The sequence below is a fragment of the Micromonas pusilla genome, assembly GCF_000151265.4.
Source record: "Micromonas pusilla CCMP1545 genomic scaffold MICPUCscaffold_1, whole genome shotgun sequence".
Lineage (NCBI taxonomy): Eukaryota > Viridiplantae > Chlorophyta > Mamiellophyceae > Mamiellales > Mamiellaceae > Micromonas > Micromonas pusilla.
This window is the reverse complement of record NW_003315882.1, coordinates 1,811,240-1,835,000: the sequence shown is the minus strand read 5'-3', so window position 1 is coordinate 1,835,000 and position 23,761 is coordinate 1,811,240. Positions and strand designations below refer to the sequence as shown.

Sequence of the window (23,761 nt, the reverse complement as noted above, 5' to 3'; positions counted from 1 at the left end):
AAGAAGAAGGACATCCCGAAGGAGGACAGGTACAAGGACAACGACCTGTCGCAGAGCGGCTCCGGACGCGCGCGGTTCCCTCCCCCGATTCGCGACAGCGCGGAGAGCATCTTGTTCGCGGTGTCCCCGATGTCTTACGAGAACTGGGCGTTCGAGGGCCTGGACGCGAACGGCCTCGTCGGGTTTCAAGTCTCCGAGTTCGGGTTCAGGATCCTCACGACGTCTCGCGGGGACGGGCCGAACCGCGAGCGCAAGGTGCTGAAGGAGTACCCGCTCGCGCTGGTGGATAACTGGAGCGGGACGCAAAAGATTTTCCGATTCACGTTTCTGGACAAGCGCACGCGCGAGCAGCGAAGCTGCCAGCTCACGACGACGCACGTCCCCATCATCCTCAGCGCGATCGACGAGATCGTCCGGAGGCTCCTGAACAAGAGGAAAGCGAGGCAGATGCCGGACCTGCAGTTCGCGGCGATGATCGTCGAGGTCGAATCGCTCGAGAAGGATTCGATGGAGCGCGGAGAGAGCATCCTCCACTGGGCAGAGTCGCACTACGCGACCAAGGACCAAGCGCGCGCGGCGCTGCGGTGCGTCCCCGCGGACGACACCTACGCGCGCGTGACGATCGTGGTCACCCTGCACCGCCGCATGGTCTTCCCCGCGGAGTTCGACGACGTCATCGCGGAGTTAAAGGACGAGGCGCAGGCGGAGAGCGCGTGGGAGCTGGTGAACAAGTCGCGACGCGGGAGTCGCACGGACAGCGGCAAGAGCCTGTCGCGGGGCAGCGGGAGCTCGAGGAGCCTCAAGTCGGCGAACAGCGGCAGCTTCGGCGGGTCGAAGAAGAGCGGCAGGATCGGCAAGGAGAGCAGCAAGGAGAGCAGCCAGAGCTCGTCCCCGGACGCGAGCGTGAGCAGTAAGCAGAGTAAAGGGAGCGTCGTGACGTTCGAGGGGGCTTCCGAGGCGGACGACGACGGCAGCGGCGGCGGCGGCGGGTCGCGGGGTCGGGGTCGGAAGAGCGCGATGAAGGCGGGTGGATCCCCGCTCGCGCGGGACGGTTCGTCGGTAGCGAAATGAGTGTATTAGACCTAGCACGCCGCGCGCGTTGAACGCTCTATCGCGCGCGTACAGTACGCCGCGCCGACGACGGACGGAACGGGGGCGACTTTGAAATCACCCGAGGTTCCCGACGAACCCGCGCGCGAACGCGGCGGCGACGCGCTTAACCGCCGCGCCGACCCCCCCGCCGCTCGCGCCCCCCTCGCCGTCACCGCTACCGACCAACGCCTCCCTATGCTCCCTCCTATGCTTCTCCACCCCCGCGCGGCAGTGCCGAAACGCGCGCTTCATCACGTCGAACGACAACACGCACGCCGCGTCGACGTCTTCGCCCTCCGGTCGGAACCACCGGCTCTCGAGGTGGTCGTTCGCGACGACGACGTCCCCTCGCCGTAACGTCCTTCGCTGCCCCCCAACCTCGACGCCCACGACGGCGCCGCGCTCGTGCCCGCCCTCCGCGAGGACGACGACGTGCGCGCGGTGGTATCCGTCGCACTCGCCGACGCGCGGGACGTCGACGTCTCTCCCCGCGAGCGTTGAAAATTTGGCGTCGAATCCGTTCGCCGCCGCGATCGCTCTGGACGTCCTCGGGAACCGCGCGGCCGCGAGCGCGTTCGGCCGCGAGCACTCGTCGAGGATGGGGACGACGCCCCAGCCGGAGCGCAGGAGCGCGCGCGTCGGGTGCTCGTCCGCGGTGGGCGACGTCGGAGACGCCGGCGACGCCGGCGTTCCCGTTCCCGTGCCGTCGTCTCTCATCGCGGAATTCGAATCCGCCGCGCTCGACGACGCGTTCATCAGGGAAGTCTTCGCGTTCGCCCTCGCGAACGACGACAGCTCGTCCGCGAACGTCTCCACCGCGGCCTCGATCGCGCGCGTCCACTCCAACCCCGCGTCGCTCGCGTCCGCGAACCCGGCGTTCGACGACGGCGTCTTCGCGCGGTACCGCGACAGGAGCGCGCTCAGCGGCGCGTAGGTCGGACGGCGACAGATCGCGCGCCAGAACGGCAGCGCGACGCACGCGAGGAGCGCGCCTTGGACGAGGCCGAAGACGCCGCGCTTGAGGCTGAGCGCGAGGATCGCGTGCGCGGAGAACGCCGCGTACGGGACGATGAACAGGAGCCACAGCGCGGTGTGCGCCCGCGACGGGGGCTCCATCGCGCGCGCGCGCGAAAATGGAGGCAGGTGGAGGCGCAGGCGGTCGGCGGGCCGTCCGAGGCGTCGCCCGCGCGTCGTTGTTAACCTTGCCATCCGTCACCTCACGTCCCCTCACAGCCGCGAGCGACGCGCCGCTCGCGCGGAGTCGTCCATCGATCGCGTCGCGGAGACCGCGATCCGCGCGACCCCGCCGCGTCGTCGGCCCCGCCCCCGCGTCCCGCGCGCCGTCGAGGGGTCCCGCGCTCGCGTCCCGTCAGGTCTCGACACGTGAAGACCGTTAGCCTCGCCCTTTTATCCTCATCGTACCCGTCGGCGTAGGAACGTCGCGTGACCGACGCCGGCCGTCGTCATGGGGGAACAATGGGAAGGATGGTACTGCGTCTCCATCATGTTCATCACCTTCGTGGCGCTGCTGAAGAACGTCGCGGGGCCGGACATCCTCATGCTCGGCGCGCTCGCGATGATGCTCGCGGCCGGGACGGTCGACATCGACAGCGGCCTCGCCGGATTCTCGAACAAGGGCCTCCTCACCGTCGCGTGTCTCTTCGTCGTCGCCGCGGGGATATCGCACACGGGCGCGCTGGACTACTACATGGGGCGACTGTTAGGCCACCCGAAAGACGCGGCGTCCGCGCAGATTCGCCTCATGGTTCCCATCGCGTTCGTCTCCGCGTTTCTGAACAACACCCCGGTCGTCGCGATCATGATTCCGATATTACAGAAGTGGGCGCACAAGATCGGGGTGCACAAGGCGCAGCTCTTCATCCCGCTGTCCTTCGCGTCCATCCTCGGCGGGACGTGCACGCTGATAGGCACGTCCACGAACCTCGTCGTGGAGGGGATGATGCGCGACCGGTACCCGGAGGAAGAGCCGATGGGCCTCTTCGCGTTGAGCATCTACGGCGTTCCCGTCGCGATGTCCGGCATGGCGTACATTCTCATCGCCGCGCCGTTCCTCCTCAAGGGCGGGAGCAGATCGAGGAAGAAACGCGACGGCGACGGCGACGGCGACGACCACACGAAACTCGACGCGCTCGCGGTCGGCGCGGTGGTCGCCCCCGGGTCCCCGGTCATCGATCAGCCCGTCGCCGCGTTGAGAGGGCTGAACGGGTTGTACCTCGTGTCCGTGCAACGCGGAGACATGTTGTTGCGCGCGGTCACGCCGGAGTTTCTGCTCGAGGAAGGCGACGTGTTGCACTTCACCGGTTTAGTAGAGAGCATAGGGGACGTGTGCGTGGAGTTTGGGCTGCTGCCGCTGACGCACGAGGTGGAGGACACGTGGATGGTGGACGGCGGCGGCGGCGGCGGGAAGAAGGGCTCGCGCGACGGCGACGGCGTCGGCGTCGACCACGAGAGCGTGCGGCTGTCCTCTGTCGAGCCCCTCAAGTCCACGGACACGTACCCGCCCAGGAACTCCAAGCACACGACATCCCGAGCAATGGCGCACTCGCGCGATTACGAGACGATGCTGCAGCAGACGTTTCAGTTCGAAGACAGAGCCGGCGACGCGTCCGCGTCCGACGCCGGGGCGTGCTCGTCGGACGGCGGCGGGAACTTCTCGTCCGACGGCGGCGGGCTCAGCGACAGCGGCGGGAAGCACCGCGCCCGCCGGAGGAGCGCGGATAAAGTCCGACGCGCGCGACGACGGTCGGAGGACGGTCGAGGAGGCGCGAGGGGGTTTGCCAACCCCGACGACGCGGCGGGCGGCGTCGAGCGTTCCTCGTTCAAGAAGGGCCCCGTTCGCCGCGCGATGACCGCGGACGCGCCGACGCCGAGCGACGCCAAGGTTGGGGTCGGCGCGGAGGAGAGCGCGATGCCGATCCAGGCTGTCCTCGCGGCGAAGGATACCCCGCTCGGCGTCCGCAAGGCGCTGCTGGAGCGGCACCAAGTCTTGAAGTGCCGCGTGCGGACGACGTCGTCGCTGATTGGGCAAACCGCGTTCGACGTCGGGTTCCGCGAAAAGTACAAAGCCGCGATCATCGCGGTGCAGCGCGGCGGGGAGGACATGCGAGCGGCGAATCAGGGCCGCCTCGCCGGCTTAAAGTTCGAGGCTGGCGACATTCTCATGCTGCACTGCCTGGATAAGTGCCCGCTGCTGCAGTTCAAAGAGCCCGCGTTGAACGTCACGCCGTCGATGTTGGCGCTGCAGCGGGATCAGTCCAGGGAGGTTTTGAACGGCGGCTCGGACAGCGCGCGGAGTAGCATCGATTACGGCGCGCGTCCGGACGCCGGCGGCGCGACGGTGGTGGACATCGGAAGCGGCGGCGGCGGCGGCGGCGGCGGCGCGCTCGCCGCGCCCGTGGCTTCCGTGCCGCGGGATAGCCCAAAGTCGAACGAAGCCGCGGCGGCGGCGTTGTTGACGAAATTCAGCGGCGGCGGCGGCGGCGGCGACGACGACGACGCGAAGCCTGCTGAACCGCGACCGTCGACGCCGAAGTCGATGACGCCCACGCCGTCGCCGTTGGGGAGCCCGTCGAAGACGAAGAGCGGCGGGCGACGAAGCAAGCTGGCGCTGCGATCGTCCGAGGGATCCATGACGTCCCTCGACGGCGGCGGCGGCGCGTCGCGGTCGCACACCCCAGGCCTCGGCCCGACGTCGGACCCGGACCTGCAAGTGCTGTCCAGGGAAGGGAACGCGGACTTACGAGCGATGACGGACTTCACGTGCCCGGTGCGCGTTCTCCCGGAGGGCGCATTGGATGGAAAAACGCTCATGAACGCGGGGTTACGCGGCCTCGCCGGATTATTCCTCACCGCCGTGCAAGTCGCCGGGAGCGAGTCCGAGGCAATGGCGGTCCCGGGGCCGGAGTACGTCCTCCAAGGCGGCGACGTCCTGTGGTTCGCGGGCGACGCCAACGGCGTGCATCAGCTGTTCCGGATCCCGGGCTTGGTCCCGCAGACGAAGCAGGTGGACAAGCTGAACATCAACAAGACCGATCGAAGGCTCGTCCAAGCCGTCATCGCCGTGCGCTCGCCTCTCTGCGGACAAACCGTGAGAGACTCGCACTTCCGGACGTGCTACGACGCGGTCATCATCGCCGTGCAGCGAAGCGGAGGAAGGATCCAAGCCAAGATCGGCGACATCGTCCTCTCCGCCGGGGACGTCTTGCTCCTCGACACCGGCGGATCGTTCCTGCGGCTGTACAAGCACGACCCCGCGTTCGCGCTCGTGTCCGAGGTTGAAAACTCGTCCCCGCCGCAGTTCGAGAAGCTCCTCCCCGCGTGCCTCACCGCGGTCGTCATGATCGTCGTCTTCGTCGCGGGTCTGCTCGACCTCTTCGTCGCCGCGCTTCTCGCGTCCGGGGTCATGCTCGCGACCGGGTGCCTGACCCAGAAGCAAGCCAGGGAGGCGGTGAAGTGGGACATCATCGTGACCATCGCCGCCGCGTTTGGCATCTCGGCGGCGATGGAACAGTCGGGCGTCGCGAGCGCCATCGCGGACACGCTCGTGGACGGCGGCAACGCGGCCGGGACCGGGAACGCGGGGATCCTCGTCGCGATCTACGCCGCGACGGTGTTCATGTGCAACGTCGTCGGGAATAACGCGGCGGCGGCGTTGATGTATCCCATCGCCGCCGGCGCGGCGGAGCAACAGGGCATCGAGAGGGATCAGATGTCGTTTCTGTTGATGCTCGCCGCGAGCGCGTCGTTCATGTCGCCGTTCGGGTACCAGACGAACTTGATGGTGTACGGGCCGGGCGGGTACGTCTTCGCGGACTTCCTTCGGTTCGGATCCCCCATGCAAGTCGTGCAGATGGTCGTGTCCGTGACCGTCGTGTTGCTCGGCGGTCTGTGGTGGACCGCGTGGGTCGGCGGGTTCGGGATGATTCTTTTGATTTACGGCGGAAGAAGCGTCGCCGCGGCGCTCGAGGCTGCGCTGTGCGGCGGCGACGCGAGTAAGGAGAAGGACGAGGGAGAGGAAGACTACGGCGATGGGGCGTTGAAGTCGGTGCCGGAGAGCGAAGCGTCCGCGGGACCTCTCGCCGGGGTCGTGTAGAAGTACCGATCTAATAACGATACACTCGTCACCCGGGCTAACTAATCACACGAACCCTCGTATGCCGCGGTCGATCGGCTCGCCGCTCTTCCGCTCGCGCTTGCTCCCTCTCTTCAGCTTCACCTGCGGCAGAAACGCCCCGGTGACGGACTGGAAGTCGATCAAAAGCCCCCACCGCGCCAGCCGCGCGACGACGTCGGCGTCGCCGGCGCATCTCGTGCACACCATGAACACCCTCACGTCACACCGCCCCGCGTCTCGCGACACCCTGAACTCCCCCGGGCCGTCCACGCACCGCGCGCACGCGTTGGTTCTGTATAACCGCCGCCACGGGTACTTCGTCGTGCTGTCCTCCCCGCGCGGTCGCCTGGGGAGTCGCCACCCCTTCGCCCTGCACCGCGCCTCGAAACTCCGTTCGGTGAGCTCGCACCACGTCTTGGAGCAGCGCGCGGCGCGCATAGCGTCCGACGCCGGGAGCACGGCGATGATGGCGCTCACGACGTCGTCGTTCGCTTCGCCGAGGTCTACGCCGTCCGCCATCGCGCGTCACGGCGCGTGCGGGGGCGCTCGCGTCTGTGAACGTGGTCTGTCGAGATTCAAACTAGAGAATGCCTAGATTCTACAGACGACGGGTACGGGTGCCAACTCCCGTCCCCGCCGCGTCGCGATCACGTCGCGAAGTCGAGCATCAGCTGCGGGAGTATCCGCTCCAGGTGCCCGCCGTCCACGGTGTCGTCCCCGTCCTGCGCCGCGATCTCCACCGCCCTGTGCACGATCTCCGCGGCGAAGTGCCGCAAGACCTCCGCGCTCGCGAGGACAGCCTCGTCTTTTATCGAGATCTTCCTCGCCGCGCGTCCGCCGCCGCCGTCGCCGTCGCCGTCCACGCCGTCCACGCCGTCCCCTCCCTCCGCCGCGGCCGCCGCCGCCGCCTTCTCTCTCTCGCTCTCCTCCCAGTGCAGCTGGAAGAGCTGCACGACGAGGTCGGGGGATATCTTCTCCCGGTGCATTCTCCCCCGGCTGTCGCGCGCGACTTCGAAGTGAAAAGCGAACGCCGCGAAATCGCACTCCTCCTCGATCAACCCAACCCTAGCTCGGGCGCGCGCACTCGAAGGCGCGCGTCACCCGACCACCCGCGCTCCCCTCGATCGATCCCGCTCGCGATGGACGCCGCGGGCGCGAGCGCGGTCCTCGGCCGCGTCGCGCTCGTCGCCGCGTACGCCCTCCTCGGCTACGCCCTGAAGCGCGTCGGCGTCGTCTCCCGAGACGACGGCGCCGTCATGCTGCGCTTCGTCGTGAACGTCACGCTCCCCGCGCTGCTGCTGCACACGCTGACGAGCGCGGGACCGCTGTTCGGCCCGGGCGCGCCCGTAGTGTTCCTGACGTCGATCCTCGCGTCCGCGCTCGTGACCGGCGGCGCGTGCCTCCTGTACCGCCGCCGGCCGTCGTACGAGCGCGGGCTCATGGTGGGCGCGATGACGGGCGTGAACTTGGGGACGTTCGCGTATCCGTTCGTGGAGGCTGTCTGGGGCGCGGAAGGGCTCAGGCTCGCGGCGCTGTACGATATCCCGAACGCGCTGGTCGTCTTCGGCGTCGCCGCGGCCATCTTCGCCGCGGAGGAGCGCAACACGATCCGGGACGCGCGAAAGAAAAACGCGAGGCACGACGACGGAGGCGTCTACGTCGGCGAGTGGTCCGTCGGCGGCGAGTCCAAGCAAGGCCTGGGCGTGTACACGTACCCGAGCGGCGCGGTGTACGAGGGGAGGTGGAACAACAACGTCAAGGACGGGCACGGGGTGTACAAGTGGGCGAAGGGCGGGTCTTACGCCGGGGAGTTCAAGCGCGGGACGTTTAACGGGCTCGGCGTGAGGTGCGTTCTATACACTGGTCCCCATACGACCGCGTCGGCGTGGTGAACGCCGATCCTTAAGGACTTTGCCCGGCGCATCTCTCCGCCCACCCCTCGCTTTCAATCCCCGCCCTCGGCGCCTTTCAACTCCAACTGACGCCTTTGAACTCCACCCCGACGTTCGCTTGTATGGAACGACCCTGAGGTTTCTGCGGAGCGGCGGCGTGAAGAGCGGGCGGTTCGAGGAGGGCGAGTTCGTGGAGGCGATGGACATGAAAGCGACGGACGCGGCGGCCGCGGAGGCGGCGACGGTGAGCTCCCTCGCGCGCGAGGCTGCCGCGAAGGCGTCGGTCGAGGAGACGAACGCGCGGGCCATCTCGAGACTCGCGACGAAGATTCTGACGTTTCCGCCGATGATCGCGCTTCTGCTCGCGTTCGCGTCCAGAGGCGCGCCGCTGCCGGACGCCCTCGCCGCGGTCCTCGCGCCGCTCGCGGCGGCGAACCGCCCGCTCGTGCTTATCACCCTCGGCGCGCTGTTCGAGCCCGCGCTGTCGCGTTTGCGGCTGCGAAACGTCGCGAATTTTCTGACGACAAAGTACGCGTTGTCGCTCGTCGCCGCCGCGGTCGCGACGACGTTCGCGCCGCCGTCGTTGGGCCCGTTCCGCTTCGCGATCGCCGCGCTGGTCCTGATGCCCGTGCCGAGCGTCTGCGTGCAGTACGCGCTCGATCACGACGCGGACGCGGTGACGGCGACGGCGTTGACGAACTACTCGCAAGTCGCGTCGCTCGTCGCGTTGTTAACGCTCGGGTTCCTCTCCTCCGGCGGCGCCGGCGCGACGTCCGCGGCGTGGTACGTCCTCCCCGGCGGTCTCCTCGTCGCGGGCGCGGTCGTCGCGGGTGTTGGATTCGCGCTCGACCGCGCGCTCGCGCCGGTGAAGATGGTGTTCAAGCCGCGGGACGGGAGCGACGGCATGAACGCGCCCATCGTGACGACGGCGATGTCGTCAGTCGCGATGAAGAAGCCGGAGGACGGCGACGGCGATTTCGGCGGCGCGGGCCAAGGGCCCGTCGTCGCGAGCGCGGGCGGGCGCTGGCGCGGGTCGAACGCCGCGCGCGGCGGGTTCGGGTTCGGGTTCGGGTTCGGGTTCGAAATCCGGGACCGCGCGCCGAGGCGGGGGAGCGCGTCCGGGCTGGTCGTGACTAAATGCCCATACGGAGGGAGGGCGACGAGGGTTCGCGCCGCGCGCGTCCCTCGGAAATCGCGCGGCGGCGGCGCCGGCGGTTCGCGCGCGAGTCTTCGCGTCTCGTCCTCCGCGGTCGCTTTCGCGTGACGAACGAACGAGTTCAATATGTACTGTATAACAAGAGACGTGGGCTCCGCGTCCGGGGAGCCCGCACCATGCCGAACGCACCGACCGAGACGCCGCGCTCCTCCTATCCTCCCTCCTCTCTCGTCGATTCAATTCATCACTTCTCCTCCTTGTCAAACGTCATCCCCTCCGCTTCCTCGCGGATCGAGCTGTACAGCGCGGACGACAGATACCGCTCCCCGAACGACGGGAACACCGTGCCGATGAGCTTCCCCGCGTTCTCCGGCCGTTTCGCGAGTTCGATCGCCGCGAGCGCCGCCGCGCCCGAGGAGATGCCCACCATGAGCCCCTCCTTGAGGGCGAGTTCCTTCGCCATCTCGATCGCGTCGTCGCTGCCGACTTGGATGATCTCGTCGAGGATCTCCGTGTCGAGGATGCCCGGGATGAACCCGGCGCCGATGCCCTGGATCTTGTGCGGGCCCGGGCCGGACCCGCTCAAGACCGCGGACTCTTTCGGCTCCACCGCGACCACCTTGACGTTTGGGTTTTTGGACTTGAGGTACCGCCCGGTTCCCGTCACGGTGCCTCCGGTGCCGACGCCGCAGACGAGGATGTCGATCTGCCCGGCGGTATCCTCCCAAATCTCCGGCCCCGTCGTCTCGAAGTGCACCTTCGGGTTCGCGGGGTTCTCGAACTGCTGCAGGATGTACGCGTTCTTATTCGCGGCGCCGAGCTCCTCCGCTTTCATCACCGCGCCCTTCATCCCCTTCGCCGGGTCGGTGAGGACCAAGTCTGCGCCAAACGCCTTGAGCAAAATCCGCCGCTCCAGCGACATCGACGCGGGCATCGTCAGGGTCAGGTCGTACCCCTTCGCGGCGGCGATGAACGCGAGCCCGATCCCGGTGTTCCCCGACGTCGGCTCCACGAGCATCGTCTTCCCGGGCGTGATGGCGCCTTTTTCCTCCGCGTCGGCGATCATCGAGAACCCGATGCGATCCTTCACGGAGCAGCACGGCTCCATGATCTCCAGCTTCGCGGCGATCTCCGCGACGCAGCCTTCGGTGACTTTGTTCAGGTACACCATCGGCGTGCATCCCACGAGTTGCGTGACGTTATCCTGTCGTGGTTATCACGGGGGTAGGGGGCGTGAGCGACGAGCGAACGAACGGGGCGTCGTGTCGTGGCGAGACGACGTCGGATCCGTCGGGCGTTCCGCGAATCGACGGACGCGCGGGTCTGGGGGGGCGTCGAGGACGCACCGCGATGTTAACCTGCTGGGAAGACGCGACCTGTGCGCGCGTGGGGACGATAGCGCGGGTGCGATGCGACGTCAGCGATGAAGAACCGGGGTGGAGCGGGCGCGTCGCGCGTCGATTCAGCGCCCCGACCCCGATTTAATGCAGCGGGAGGGAGAGGGGTCCTGACGGTTGGCAGGATTGTCGTGATTCCGCCGGCGAGAAGGAGGACGGGGCGGGACGCACCGCGCAGACGCGCGCCTTGGCGACGCGCGCCTTAGCGACGCGAGGCGCATTCGGAAGCGCGACACCGCGGTGGGTGCTCACGGAGGAGAGCGATGCGGCCATCATCGTCTGGCGGATCAATGCGACCGAGGGCGAATCGATCGGCCCTTTTTCCAGCCTTTTTCTCGCTCCGCTCGACGGGAAATCGACCCGAGGTGACGCGACGCGACGCGCGAAGCCTGAACCGCAACCGTCGTAACCAACTCGATAATAACGAGATCCGCACGCCGGGTCTCGCCAAACGCCGCGGCGCGCACGGGACACGGCGCGCGCGCTCGAGCACGCGAGGCGCCTCGAGAGCATGCCCGCGTCGTCCTCGCCGCCGATCCTTCCGGTGCCGTGCGTCCGGCTCGCGGGCGACAGGTGCGCCGCGCGGCGAATGTCAAATGCCAGCCGCTCGCGCCGTCGAAGCGTTGTTGACCCACAACGTACCCGCCTCTCTCTCAACCTCCCTCTCGCAGGATCTACAGCTGCGCGGTGTGCCGCACGCACACGAGCTTCCACGACGACGTCATCTCCAAAGCGTTCCAAGGACGACACGGCCGCGCGTACCTGTTCAACGACGTCGCGCTCCCGAACGTAGTCCTCGGCGAGAAGGAGGACCGGCTCCTCATGTCGGGCCTGCACACGGTCAGGGATCTCCGGTGCGTCAAGTGCCAGACGACGCTCGGGTGGAAGTACGAGATCGCGTGGGAGCGGAGCCAGAAGTACAAGGAGGGGAAGTTTATACTCGAGAAGGCGCTCGTCGTGTGCGAGTGGTGAGAGGCGAGCGATCGGAGATCGATAGAATGAGGTTAAGTTAGTCATCACAATCGAGCGTCGCGACGACGCGACGCCCTGGTTTGTTATTTTTAATACACGGAGACGGACTCCGTCGCGCCGCCGTCGACGAACGCGCTGAGCTTCGTCACGAGCGTGGGCGGCTCGAGATCCTTATCCTTGACGTCGTGCCCTAACGCCTCCCGGATCGCGGCGCCGACCGCGGCGGAGACCCTCTCGCACGCGCCCGTCGCGATCAACCGCAGGCGCCACGACGACCGCTGCCGCAGATCCTCCTCGACAAACTTCAACGCCTCCCCGCCGTAGTGCGACCACAGCCCGCGTAACACCCCAACGAGCGCGCGTCTCTGCGGCACGGACCGCCGCAGCCCGCGCGCGACGACGTCGACATGCGACAAGATCGGCGCGACGACGAAGTCGAGCTCGTCCTCGCCCGCGCGTTCGTTCGAACCTCGCGCGTCGCCGCGCGCGCTCGCGTCGTCGCCGCGCGCGTCGTCGTCGTCGACGCCGGCGTCGGACGCGTCCCCGTCCGCGGCGTCGCGCTCGCCGTGCTCCCACTCCCTGTGGTGGTGGCTCGCGTTCCGCGACCGGTTTGAGCGCTGCTTCTTCTTGCGATCGAACTCCCTGTGCGCGCCCCCGGGCCCGTGGATCGCCGCGTCGCGCAGCGCGTTGAGAAGCGAAGGCCCCGCGCCCGCGACGCCGCCGACGGCTCTGCGAAGCTTGTCGCTGTACTGCGCGCGCAACTCGCCGAGCACCTCGGCGCTGCGGCGGCTAAACTCCTCCCCGGCGGCGCGCTGGCCGCCGCCCGCGGCGGCGACCCACAGCACGAGCCGCTGGCCAACCTCCGGACGCAGCACCTCCATCGCTTTCAACGCCGTGAGCGCGGCGCCGAGCTCGGCGGGGACGTACCCGTCCTCAGCGCCCGCGTGCGAGAGCTTCGCGCGCGTCCCCGCGCGCGCGTCGTCGTCGCCGTGATGAAATTTCGACCGCGCCTTCTCCACCGTTGCCGCCGCGGCTTTCCCCGCGCGCGCTCGGAGGCGGTTCATCGCGCCGCGCATCTCCTTCTTCTTCGGTTCGTTGGTCTCGTCGCGGTACGGCGTCGGCTGCGGCGCGTCGTCGTCGTCGCCGTCCCTGGCGCCGTACCCCGCGCCGTATTCGCGATCGCGCGCGCCGCCGCCGCCGAATCCGGCGGCGGCGCCGCGGCCGCCGAAGAGCCCGCCGCCGTGGGCCTTCCCGTCGTCCACGCTCGCGCTGATGCGCTGCAAGAGAAGACGATCCGCGTCCGCGAGAACTTCCTCGAGCGCGACCGCGGCGTCCGGCCACCGCGCGACGACTCTCTCGAACCCTTCCAGCGCGCGCATGGCTTCGCGGTAGGCGTCGTCCATCGCCGCGCCGCCGACGCCGTGCTTCGCCAACGCCGCGATGCAGCCGCGCAGGAGCGTCTCTCGTCCAGACTCGATCCACGACGCGACGTGGGGCTGGAAAAGACGCTTAGGGTCCATCGCGCTCGCCGCGGGGGCGCCGCCGATGCCCGGGTACGGCCCGTTCTTCGCGCGGTCGTGCGTCGGGACGACGCCTTGGAACCGCTCCTCCGGGCCTAAATCGCTGACGTCGGCGGCGACGGCGGCTTCTTGGAGCTCGCACAGCGCGTCCACGAGGTCGATCGCCTCCGGCCCGGGCGGCGCGGGCGGAGGGTGCGCGGTCAGGAGCTTCTCCACGCACGCGGACGCCTCCGTGCAGTACACCCCGGCGGCGAGCTGAGGGAGGCGGACGCCGAGAGGGAGCACGTTGGCGTCTTGAATCGTGTGGTCCGTCCCGAGCTCGCGGCACAGACCGAGGCAGAGCTCGGAGAGGCCGGCGAAGAGGCGCGCGTGCCCGGCGTCCAACTCCCCGCTCTCGTCGCCCCCGATGGCGTTCTTGTGCCGCGCGCCGAGGAAGATGGAGTGATGCCGTCGGTAGCACGACCGCGCGGCGGTTTGTAAGTGCGACTGAAGGCCGCGGATGGACTCGGGCGCGAGCGGGTCCTTTTGAAGAATCCGCGACAGCTCGAGCGCGATCGCGAGCGCGGGCGCGGGGACCACCTGCGGAACCTCCTTAGCGATCCCTCTCGGCTCGTCCTCGCTGAGATTCTTGTAGTTCTGGAAGCACACGCCGACGAGCTGATCCACCGCGACTTTGATCCCCTTCAGTTGCTCCGCCTCGGACGCGTTCAGCCGTCCCTCGGCGTGCTCTCGAAGGCACGGCGCGAGGTGATCGAGGATGCTCGCGAGGCAGTCCGCGGTCGGCGTCGCGACCGCGAGGACGTGCCGGACGTACCGCAGCGACGTGTGGTTCGGCGAGACGCCCTGGAGCTCGGAGAGCTCGCGCAAGAGCCACGCCCACGGGCCTTGAATGTTCAGGCGACGGCGGTGGAACCCGAGCGATCGCAACGCGGCGTTCAACGCGACGTCGTACGCCGTCCCGGCGGGCAGCGGCGCGTTCGCGCCGGAGGACCACCCCGCGGCGTCGCCGCCGAAGCTGTTCAACCCGCCGCACACGCCGTTCGTGTGATCCAGGTTCGTCAGCGGCGCGCCCCAGTCGTACCCGCCGATCGGTTCGAGGTGCGCGGTGAAGCGAACGTATCCCTTCTCCTTGCCGTTGCGAAGTAAAAGCGGAAGCTCGACGATGTTGCGTCCTTCGTTGGACATCTTCGCGACTTCCTCCAACGTCGGGCACGCCTTCGCGATCTTCCCCTCGCCCAGGTCAACCTCGAACACGAGCGCCTCGTCCGCGGCGGCGAGTCGGATCCGCGCGTCGCCGCAGCCGACGTGGAGCGTCGCGGAGTCGCCGCCGCCGACGCCGCCAAATCCGCCGCTGTCCGCGCGGACGACGCACACGTCCCCGCGCGGCTCCGGCGTCGTCCGCACGAGCTTCGCGCTCGCTTTCGCGCCCTTCTCTTTGAACGTCTGGTACACCTCTCTCGGGTGGTGCGACGTGAACCGCTTCCAGCCGCGGGTGATGATGGACACTTCCGTGACGTCGACGGTGACGCCGCTCCATCGTTGCCCGCACCCGGTGTCGAACGTCTGCCGCCGCGTCGAGGATACCTGATCGTCCACGTCCGCGGCGGCGACGGACGCGGCGTTGCCCTTCGCGATCGCGCCGAGGGCGCCGCCGCCGCCGCCGTCGCCTTTGCTTCCGACGAGGACGCCGTCCATGCCAAATCCTTTTCGGAGCTCCGCGCATCGATCCGCGAGAAAGTGCACCGCCATGTCAACCTTGTGCTGCGGCGCGTTCGTCCCGAGCGACCCTTCCAGGCACGCTTGGAGACACGCCTCGTATGCGAGCACGCGCGCGCGCTCGTCCCCGCGCCACGTGCCGAGGTAGCATCCCTCCGGGGCGGCGCCGAGGAGAGCGGCGGCCCCCGCCGCGGTCCCGGCGGGCTTGTTCACCATGAGATGCGCGTACCCCGTCCCGGGCGGCGCGTTCGTCCCCGGGATGGTCGACGGGTACGCTTGGTGCGTCGCGTGCTCCCTGCGCGCGGCCGCCGCCGCCGGCGGCGGCGGCGGGTCTTGTAACCCTCGCAAGTACGAAGCGCTCGGCGACGTCACGCCGGCGGCGGCGGGGTAGCTCGGGTAGCCGCGGTCGTCCCTCGCGGAGTCCGGCCTCGACGGCGCCTCCGCCGCCGCCTTGCGCGCGCTTCGGGTGTTGTACCCGTGCGACGACGGCGGCGGTGGCGGCGCGGACGGCGGCGACGTCGCGCCGCCGCCGCTCGCGTCGTCGTTCGCCTTCGTCCGCGAAGTAGCGCTGTAGTAGCTCTTCGGCGGGCTCCCCCACGGCGACGACGCCGGGGTGTAATACGCGTCCGCGTCTCTCGAGATCGACGGCGGCATCCCCGACGTCGCGCCGCCGCCGTTCGTGTGCTGGTGGGTTTGGTACGACCCCCCGCTGACGTACGTCGAGTGGCGGCGGTTCGTCTCACGCTGCGGCGGCGGCGCGGCGGCGGCGGCGGCGGCGGCGGCGGCGGCGGGGCCGTCGCGCCACGCCTCGTTCCCGCGTCCCCACCGGTCCCCCCCGGGGGGGGGCATCGGCGCGGCCATCAGCGCGGGTTCCTCCTCCTCCTCTTTCAACCTGTACGCTGACATCATGTTCGGCGCCATCGTCTGCCTGCGGTCGTGCCGCGTCACCGGCGGCGGCGGCGCCATGTCGGCGGATCCGACGCGACGGTCATGATGCGGCTGCGCGGGATACCCCGACCGCGCGCCCTGCGCCGCCCACGTGACGTCGTCCACGTTGCTTCTGTTCGCCAGCGGCGACGACGGCGGAGAGCTGCCCATGCGCGGCGGCGGCACGAACGTCGGTCCGCCCATCGTCGCGCGCTTGTTCGGCGTCCGCCCTGGGGTTCTGCCCGCGAGCGCGGTGAGGGGGACGTTCTCGGAGTCGATCTTCATGCGCTCCACGGACTGCGCCATGCTGAAACGCGGCGAGCGAAGGACGGACTGGTCGTTCGTTGGGATCTGCGACGTGGATATGGCGTAGGCGAGGCGAGGGAGGTCAGCGAACGACGCGGAGGGGAGGGGAAGTCGCGCGGCGTAACGCCACGAATCTCGACATCTCATCCATCGCTTTGGTTTTCCTCCGGGCGGGGGCGTCGATTCGGGACGGACGACGTCGGGACGCGCACCGTCTCGGACGCCGCGGGGGCGGTGCTCCAGCCGGGCGTGCCCGTGGGTTCAGCCCACGGATCCGCCATGGTGACGGGTGTCGTGCGCGCGCGCGATACGTCGACGACGCGAGCGTGCAATGCGTCCGCGCGCGGCGCCGAGCGTTTCGTGTCGCGAAGTTTTTCTTCTCGACACACTGGACGAAAAGTTTTTCACCCACCTCGCACTTTCAACATTTGATCGTGTTCCCTTTCAACTTACCGATGAACTTCTTTGTATGGAAATCGCCTCAGCCGTCGCACTCAACCTCGGACCTCCCGAGGAGTCTCCCGAGGACGACGAGGGCACTCTCGACGCCGCGCACACCGCGCCCCGCCGCCGCGCCGACCGCGATGCGGACGCGCACGCCGCTCCCCCGCGCGCTCCCTCTCCTCTTCCTCCTCCTCCTCTGCGCCTCCCCCGCGCTGTGCCGCGCGGAGCCGCTCGGCGAGGCCCTCGCGGAGGCCGCGGCGGTCCCGCGCGCGGACCACGACGACGTCGACGCGGCCGCCGAGGACAACGCGCGCGACGCCGCGCGCGACGCCGCGCCGCTCGTCCTGAACCCCGGCATCGAAGACGCGGAGACCCTGGACGCGGAGACCGCGACCGCGTTCTTCTCCTGGGAGGGGCCCGCGCTGATGACGGACGTCAACGGCGGCGTCGACCTCGCGCTCCTCGCCGCGTGGCAGGAAGCAGCGGAAGAAGCCGAGAAGACGCGCGTCGACGACGCCGCGTCGGCGTCGGCGTTCGCCGCCGAACGCGCCGCCGGGATGACGTCGGCGAGCGACTTCTTCTACCCCGTCGATCGAGTGGAGATCGAAGAGATGTACGTCGTCGTGACCGACCCGACGCCCGCGCTCCCGAACATCGTCGTTCGAACCGCCGACGGCGGCGGGGTCGACGGCTTCAGACCAAACGCCGGCGACGGCGGGTTCACGGTCATCGTCCCGAGAGACGACGCGTGGATGACCGACCCGCATCACGCGTCCCCGGCGACGGTGATACGGATCGACGTCTGGAACCTGCTCCTGTGCGCGGTCATCGGGATCGTCCTCGCGGTCGCGATGCTGTCGCTCGTGTCCGCGTGGACGGAAAGACACGGCGGCGGCGGCGGCGGCGACGACGACCGCGACGACGACGACGACTCCGACGACGACGTCGAAAAAGGCGTCAAGCCGAGCGACGTCTCGGACGGCGAGAAGCTTCTGCCGCCGCCGCCGAAGACGGTCTCCGTGGGCACGAACACGTCGCCGCCGATGGAGGCTTCGGTCGCGGCGCCTTTCGCGGCGACGTGCGCGCCGAAGTGCTACGAGTGCGGACAGCCCGGGCACTGGGCGAGGGACTGCTGGCACAGCACCGGCGGCGTGTGATAGCGGTGAAAAAAAAAACGACGAGACCGCCGCCGCCGGCGAGAGACGAGGATACGATCGCTTCGTCACGATTTGTACAGTACACACGCAAGTTTGTTTTTGTTAAAAATTCAGTCACAACACGTCGTGTCGTCGTAGGGCTAGACGCCCTCCCTCGATAATACTCGACGATGAAAACGAAATCGTCGCGTTTCGTTCCTTTAATTCCTGTACGCGTCCATGAAATCGCCGTGGAACTTGGTCATCTTCTGCACGACGCCCTCGATGTCCGCCTCCGCGGGAAGGAACGTCGTCCTGAAGTGCCACGTCCCCTCTACCTGGCCGAACCCGCTGCCCGGGACGACGACGATCCCGGTCGCTTCCAGCAGACGCATGCAATACAACGCGTCCGGCGCCATGCCGCTGCCCTCGGCTTCTTTTAAAAACTTCGCGGGAAGGTCAATCTTCGGGAACGCGTACATCGCGCCCTCGGCTTCCTGGCACGACACGCCCTCGAGCGCGTTCAGGCCGTTCACGAGCGTGACCGCGCGGCGCTTCAACGAGGACAAGATGTCGTCCTTCTCTTGCTTGTACAGCGGGTACGACGCGTCGCCTTCCTTCGGGGGCTTCATCACGAGCGCCATCACGATTTGCCCGGCGAGGTTCGAGCACAAACCGACCGACGACAGCTTATACAGCTGCTCCGCGACGCCCTTGTCGATCCCGCACACTTCCATGTACCCGCCGCGGCGGCCGCACTCGCCGAAGAACCCTTTCGACGTGCTGTTCAGGGAAACGATCGGGATGTCGACGCCCAAGTCGCGGACGACTTTTTTGAAAGACGTGAAGCTCTTACCCTCGGCGTACACGTTCTCTTGGTACACCTCGTCCGCGACGAGGAGGATGCCCTCGTCCTTGCAAAACTGCACGATCTCCTTCTGGTTATCTAAACCGAGCGCCGCGCCGGTCGGGTTCCCGGGGTTGATGATCACGAGCGCGCGGACGTTCTTCCCCTCGCCTCTCGCCTTGTCCGTCTGCGATTTCAACTCCGCCACGTCGAGCGCCCAACCCTGCTCCTCGCGGAGGTAATACGGCAGCAACGTCCCGCCGTACAGCGCGAGACACGCGGAATACAGAGGGTACTGCGGGATCGGCGTCAACACCGCGTCGCGCTCGTCCGTGATGAGCGTCTTCATGAGGTAGTGGCAGCCCACGGACGCGCCGTCGGTGAGCCACAGATCGTTGACGTCGCACGGGTGCCCGTCGCGATCCGAGATCCCAGCCGCGACCATCTTACGCATGAACGCCACGCCCTGGGAGTGGGAGTACGCCCCGGTGCCGCCCGTGGTGTTGTCCAGGATATCCTTCGCGATCTTTCTCACGTCCTCCGGGAACGTCTTCTCGATCCCGGGCGCGAGGAGGAGGTCCGGGTAATCGCACAACGCGAGGACCTGGCGAAAGAACGAGATGGGCTTCTGCCCGAGCGACTGCGGGTTTCCGATGTTGCAGTACACCACCTTATCGAACGGATACTTCGACGGGTCCGCCTTCAGCCCGTCCTCGATCTCGCCCGCGCGCTGCACGATCGCGCCTCTCACGGCGTATTGCATCTCGCGCACCTTGGCGTTGATGTTATCGACGGTGATCGTCGACATCGTGCGCGGTTCTCGAAAGAAGGTTAACTCGCGTTTGGGATGGAGGCACTGCTGGGGCGCGCGGAAAGGCGCGACGGACCCGGGGTGAGGAAGCGCGCGTTCGACGGCGACGGCTGCGCGTCTCGCGAGACGGGCGAAGTGGGATATGGTTCTCGTCGGCGACTCGCTCGGGGAGCGTGCGCGCGCGCGGGGGAGTGCGCGGGGGTCGCACCGCGTCGGCACGTCAGCACGATCGCGACCCGTTCGCGGATGGATTATTTGCTCGGCACCCCGCGTCGCTTCGAGATTGTCAGTGCCGATCAAGTTCATCGATCAGTTGAAAGGTGACGCGATCAAATGTTGAAACCGAGGGACGGGTGAAAAACGTTGACGAGATTGGCTCCGAAAGCGCGTGTCTGAAGTACGTGAGGTCATGATTTTTTTCGGTTTCTCGAGTCGTACTACACGGTAGGGGCTACTTTCGCGTCGTCACGCCCACTTCGCGGTGAGGATGATCGCGCGGTCGATCTTCTCGGTGTACTCGACGTAATCACTCCCGCCCGCGCCGCCGGCCATCATCGCCGCCGCGGTCTGCGAATTCTTCCGAATCTCAAACCCCTCGCGTCCGTAGTTTTCGCAGTCGTCGCGAAGCAAACGCACGTCGCGGTCGACGTCGTCGACGTACTCCGCGCACCGCTTCAGCTGCTCCCTGATCGCCCGCGCCCTGCCAACCCCATCACCCCGCGCCGCGTCTCTGTGCCGCTCGAACGCGTCCGCGTGCTGCGCGGCGCGGTCCTTCGACCGCTGCGCCTCCGCGCTCGCGCTCGAGAAGGCGTTTTGCGCCTGCGGCTTCCCCACCCCCTCGGCGAAGGACGCGTCCGTGGTCCCCAACAGCTTGCGCTCGTACGCGGGGAACGGCGTCCAGACGTGCTCTCGCTCGTACACGACGGCGTTCGCGCGGAAGTACGCGTCGCCGGTCGCGTCGTCGGCGGCGTCGGGGTCTCCGGGCGGCGGGGCCGCGCGCGTCGCGACGGCGCCGCCTTCGCGCTCCACCTCGCGCGCGATGCCGAACGCGTGTTTTTCAAACGCCGCGGGGGACGCCAGCGCGCTCGCGGGGTCGCCGTCCGTGGGCGCGCCCGCGACGGCGAGGATGCGAATCGTCACCGGGTCCCCCGCGGTCGCCGCGGGCGCTTTCGACGCGACGCCGGGCCCCGCATCGGACCCAACGCCCTTCGCCGCCACCTCCGCCCGCGTCTGCGGCGGCCTCGGCGCCGGCGACGGCGACTGCGCCGGGGACGGCGACGCGTTCCCTTTCTGCCGGTGATGCGCGCAGAACGACGCGCCCTCGATAGCGGTCATCTTACACCGCCACGTCTTCCCGTCGTTCCGCGCGCACCGCTCGCCGACGCCCTGGACGTACGGCGTCGGCGCGTGCGGCGACGCGGCGACGGGGACGAACGCCGGTTTTCCCGGCGGCGGCGACCGCGGCGTCGGCGCGTGGATCTGCGCGCGCGGGGACGGCGGCGCCGCCTTCACCGCCGCGCCGCTCTGACCGCTGCTACCCTTCGGGACGCGCAGCAGCGCGGTGGCTTGGAGGCCGTGGCACTTGATCTTTACGAGCACCGCGCGTTCCCCGTGAAACGCGGAGACGACGGCGCCGGGCGGCACCGCCCCCGTCGGAGCCGCGGGCGGCTGACTGCTCGCCCACGCGCCGCCGCCGCCGCCGTACGACGGCACTGATGCCGCCGCCTTCGCCGCCGCCGCCGCCGCCGCTGCCTTCGCCGCCGCCGACCCCGTCTTCGACCCTGGAGGCCGTCCGCGACGCTTCTTCGGCTGGGGCTCGTCCGCCGCCTCCGAGGCGTCGGAATCGTCGTCGTCGTCGCCGTCTTCCGAGTCCGAGTTCGACTCGTCGTCGGAGCCCATCGAAAAATCCGCGTCGGAATCGTCCTCGGCGTACCTCTTCCTCTTCCCCGCGCTCCGTCCCCCCACGGACCCGCGCCGCTTCGGACCCGCGCCCGGGGATCCCCCCGCGTCCCCGTCCCCGGCGGCGGCGGCTGTCGGCGACGGCAACGGCAGCCCGTTCTCCGTGTGCCACTTCTCCCGCAACCACTTCTTCATCGCCTTCAGGTAGTCCTCCGCGTCCTCCGCGTCCTGCGCTTCTTGCTCCTTCTTCGCGCGGGACATCCCGCCCTTCACTTTCGCGCGCAGCGCCTCCGCGGCGTCGGTCTGGATGCGATCGAGCGCGTCCAAGACTTGCGCGTAGGTGCGATATTTCCCGTCGCGCTTCTTCGCCACCTCCTCCTTGACGTCCTTCACGACGGGGAGGAAGCCGTCCCAGAAGTTCCGCTGCGTCCATCGCTCCATGGACGCGAGCGCGGTTTTGACTTTCCTGTGGTCCATCTCCGCGGCGTGCATCTGGTAGTCGTCGTCGTTCAGCGGGCATCCGAACAGACCCTCGTCGAGCCAGATCCGCTGGATGAGGACGACCGCGTCCGCGAGGTCGGCGACGCCCTCTAACGCCGTCGTCGCCGCGCGCTTATTCGCGGCGTTCACCGCCGCCTGCGCGGTGACGTGCGACTCCCGCCAGGTCACCGCGACCGCGGCGAGGACGTCCTCGGGAGACGCGAACGACTTCGCCTCGGCGCGCTTGACGATCGTGGCGAGGTCCAAGTCCGTCGCGAGCGTCGTCTTTCGCTCTTTGTCCTGAGCCGCGAGCTCGTCGCGCGCGCGCTCGATGGCTCGCACCGCGCGCTCCATCTTGTCCCCCATCGTGCTCGGGCGCGAGCGCGGGGGGAGGGCGCGGGCGTAGTGACGCGCGCGCGCGGTAGCGGTCGCGGCATTTGGTCTTCGTTTAAAATCGTGGTTTCTCGGACCGGCCGCGAGCGCGAGCGCGTCTCGCTGACTCATCACGACTCTCGTCGCAGAAAAAGCTCTGATGCGTTTTTTCCGCGACGAACTATCCGGCTATCGACACCCCCCCCGCTTCGAACCCTTTAAACACGGTCCTCACGAGCTCGCCCGCGACCTCGACCTGATACCCGCCCTCCTGCACGAACACCACGGTCGCGTCCACCGCGTCCGCGGTCTCGCGGATCATCCGTCCCACGTTGAAATAATCATCAACCGTCAACTCCATCCCCGCGGTCGCCTTCTCTTGCACCGGGTCGTCCGCGTGCGCGTCCAAACCGAGGCTCACGATCAACGCGAAAGGCCTCTGCGCTTTGATCGCGTCGAGCGACCCCGCGAGCGCGGGCTCGTAGACGTCCCATCCCGCGCGCCTGGGCAGCGGCGCGCACCTCGTGAACCCCTCGCCGTCGCCGCCGCCGACGTCGTCCTCGAAGCACGCATTCCACGGATAATCGCCGTTCGGGTCCGCGTGTATGGACGCGACGAAGACCGTGGGGTCCTCCCAGAATATCGACGCCGTGCCGTTCCCGGCGTGGTAGTCCACGTCCAGAATCGCGACGTTCACCGGCTTGGCGCGATCCGGGTTCCTCAGCGTGTGATGCTCTTGAATCACCCTCGCGATCATCGCGGCGTTGTTCACGTAACAGTACCCCCCCATCGTGCTCTTCCCCGCGTGATGCCCCGGGTGGTTCACGCACGCGTAGTGATAGAACGCGTCCACTGGGTCGTCGTTTAACGTGCGATCGAAGCGCGCGAGGCGTTCGCGTTGGACGACGACGTGCGCCGCGCACGCGACGGCGACGGTGGCGTCCGCGACGAGCTGCCCGAGCAAGCCTTCGAAGATCGGGGTGTCGTCGTCCGTGTGGTAGTAGCACGTCTGCGAGTGGAGGTTCGCGCCGGGACGCGTGATGGCGTCGTGCCGCGCGCAGTAGTTCGCGGGGACGAGCGCGGGGATGGCGTCGGATGGGGTAGGGGTCGACGACGACGCGTCGGACGCCGCGCTCGTCGCGCGTCGAAAAAAACGGCATCGCTCCTCCTCGGGCGTCGCCGCCCACCGTTCCCAAGCCGTCTCGAGATACCGAAGCATGCCTCGGTCGTGGCAGTACGACGCCGCGCGGCGGAAGTCCGCGATCCCGGGCGGCTCGTCGAGGTCGTCGTCCACGTGCCGGAGCTGGAGGTTCCCCGCCTTGGCGCGGTGACGAATCGCGCCCCCGCGGAGTCGCTCGTCCCCGCCGAAGAGCGCGCGTAAGATGGCGCGCTTCCGCGCGAGCGGGTCGTTGTACGCGTCCTTCGGCATCGACGAGGAGGTCCCGGGGGACGTGACCGAGGTCACGCCGTCCCCGGCGGTCCACACGAGGCCGCGCATCGCGCTCTCGTGCGCGGCGATGTGTCGCGAGCGAGACGAGATTTCTTTTCCCCTTTCGGATTCGGTCCACAGCACGCCCTCGCCTCGGTTGCGCTGCGCGTGCGCTGCGGGACCGAACGGAACGCTCACGTGATAATAAGTTATTCGCTCGTTACATGTACA

At 68.4% G+C, this 23,761-nt stretch overlaps 12 protein-coding genes across 12 annotated transcripts; 5 read left to right on the top strand and 7 right to left on the bottom strand.

Annotated features, from left to right (window-relative positions):
• Positions 1–1,167: 1,167 nt before the first annotated feature.
• MICPUCDRAFT_50736 (uncharacterized protein) lies at positions 1,168–2,208 on the bottom strand (the record flags this gene model as incomplete). The annotated part of the gene is made up of 1 exon (XM_003055166.1): positions 1,168–2,208. The coding sequence occupies one exon, from the start codon at positions 2,206–2,208 to the stop codon at positions 1,168–1,170; it is 1,041 nt and encodes a 346-aa protein (XP_003055212.1).
• A 349-nt stretch (positions 2,209–2,557) lies between these two features.
• Positions 2,558–6,244, top strand: MICPUCDRAFT_31122 (divalent Anion:Na+ symporter family; the record flags this gene model as incomplete). Its single annotated transcript, XM_003055694.1, has 3 exons — positions 2,558–3,159; positions 4,538–4,563; positions 4,839–6,244. The coding sequence occupies 3 exons, from the start codon at positions 2,558–2,560 to the stop codon at positions 6,203–6,205; spliced, it is 1,995 nt and encodes a 664-aa protein (XP_003055740.1). The 3' UTR covers positions 6,206–6,244.
• Positions 6,245–6,266: 22 nt separating this feature from the next.
• On the top strand, positions 6,267–6,821 carry MICPUCDRAFT_50734 (uncharacterized protein; the record flags this gene model as incomplete). The annotated part of the gene is made up of 1 exon (XM_003055693.1): positions 6,267–6,821. One exon carries the CDS (start codon positions 6,267–6,269, stop codon positions 6,819–6,821), a length of 555 nt encoding a protein of 184 aa, XP_003055739.1.
• A 52-nt stretch (positions 6,822–6,873) lies between these two features.
• MICPUCDRAFT_50733 (uncharacterized protein) lies at positions 6,874–7,212 on the bottom strand (the record flags this gene model as incomplete). Its single annotated transcript, XM_003055165.1, has 1 exon — positions 6,874–7,212. One exon carries the CDS (start codon positions 7,210–7,212, stop codon positions 6,874–6,876), a length of 339 nt encoding a protein of 112 aa, XP_003055211.1.
• Positions 7,213–7,365: 153 nt separating this feature from the next.
• MICPUCDRAFT_50732 (auxin efflux carrier family) lies at positions 7,366–9,382 on the top strand (the record flags this gene model as incomplete). Its single annotated transcript, XM_003055692.1, has 2 exons — positions 7,366–8,072; positions 8,257–9,382. 2 exons carry the CDS (start codon positions 7,366–7,368, stop codon positions 9,380–9,382), a joined length of 1,833 nt encoding a protein of 610 aa, XP_003055738.1.
• A 10-nt stretch (positions 9,383–9,392) lies between these two features.
• On the bottom strand, positions 9,393–10,661 carry MICPUCDRAFT_31117 (uncharacterized protein). The gene is made up of 2 exons (XM_003055164.1): positions 10,621–10,661; positions 9,393–10,478 (listed from the first exon to the last, which is right to left on the bottom strand). Exon 2 carries the CDS (start codon positions 10,443–10,445, stop codon positions 9,519–9,521), a length of 927 nt encoding a protein of 308 aa, XP_003055210.1. The 5' UTR covers positions 10,446–10,478; positions 10,621–10,661; the 3' UTR covers positions 9,393–9,518.
• A 521-nt stretch (positions 10,662–11,182) lies between these two features.
• MICPUCDRAFT_50730 (uncharacterized protein) lies at positions 11,183–11,643 on the top strand (the record flags this gene model as incomplete). The annotated part of the gene is made up of 2 exons (XM_003055691.1): positions 11,183–11,244; positions 11,343–11,643. The coding sequence occupies 2 exons, from the start codon at positions 11,183–11,185 to the stop codon at positions 11,641–11,643; spliced, it is 363 nt and encodes a 120-aa protein (XP_003055737.1).
• Positions 11,644–11,732: 89 nt separating this feature from the next.
• MICPUCDRAFT_50729 (uncharacterized protein) lies at positions 11,733–16,112 on the bottom strand (the record flags this gene model as incomplete). The annotated part of the gene is made up of 1 exon (XM_003055163.1): positions 11,733–16,112. The coding sequence occupies one exon, from the start codon at positions 16,110–16,112 to the stop codon at positions 11,733–11,735; it is 4,380 nt and encodes a 1,459-aa protein (XP_003055209.1).
• Positions 16,113–16,696: 584 nt separating this feature from the next.
• MICPUCDRAFT_46392 (uncharacterized protein) lies at positions 16,697–17,817 on the top strand (the record flags this gene model as incomplete). The annotated part of the gene is made up of 1 exon (XM_003055690.1): positions 16,697–17,817. A coding segment is annotated over one exon (1,119 nt), but the record flags the coding sequence as incomplete, so codon positions are not given.
• On the bottom strand, positions 17,793–19,544 carry MICPUCDRAFT_46391 (uncharacterized protein). Its single transcript, XM_003055162.1, has one exon. The coding sequence runs from the start codon at positions 19,345–19,347 to the stop codon at positions 17,914–17,916; it is 1,434 nt and encodes a 477-aa protein (XP_003055208.1). The 5' UTR covers positions 19,348–19,544; the 3' UTR covers positions 17,793–17,913.
• A 210-nt stretch (positions 19,545–19,754) lies between these two features.
• MICPUCDRAFT_61744 (uncharacterized protein) lies at positions 19,755–21,510 on the bottom strand (the record flags this gene model as incomplete). The annotated part of the gene is made up of 2 exons (XM_003055161.1): positions 19,755–20,421; positions 20,515–21,510. The coding sequence occupies 2 exons, from the start codon at positions 21,508–21,510 to the stop codon at positions 19,816–19,818; spliced, it is 1,602 nt and encodes a 533-aa protein (XP_003055207.1). The 3' UTR covers positions 19,755–19,815.
• Positions 21,511–22,282: 772 nt separating this feature from the next.
• Positions 22,283–23,599, bottom strand: MICPUCDRAFT_50725 (uncharacterized protein; the record flags this gene model as incomplete). The annotated part of the gene is made up of 1 exon (XM_003055160.1): positions 22,283–23,599. One exon carries the CDS (start codon positions 23,597–23,599, stop codon positions 22,283–22,285), a length of 1,317 nt encoding a protein of 438 aa, XP_003055206.1.
• Between the last annotated feature and the right edge of the window lie 162 nt (positions 23,600–23,761).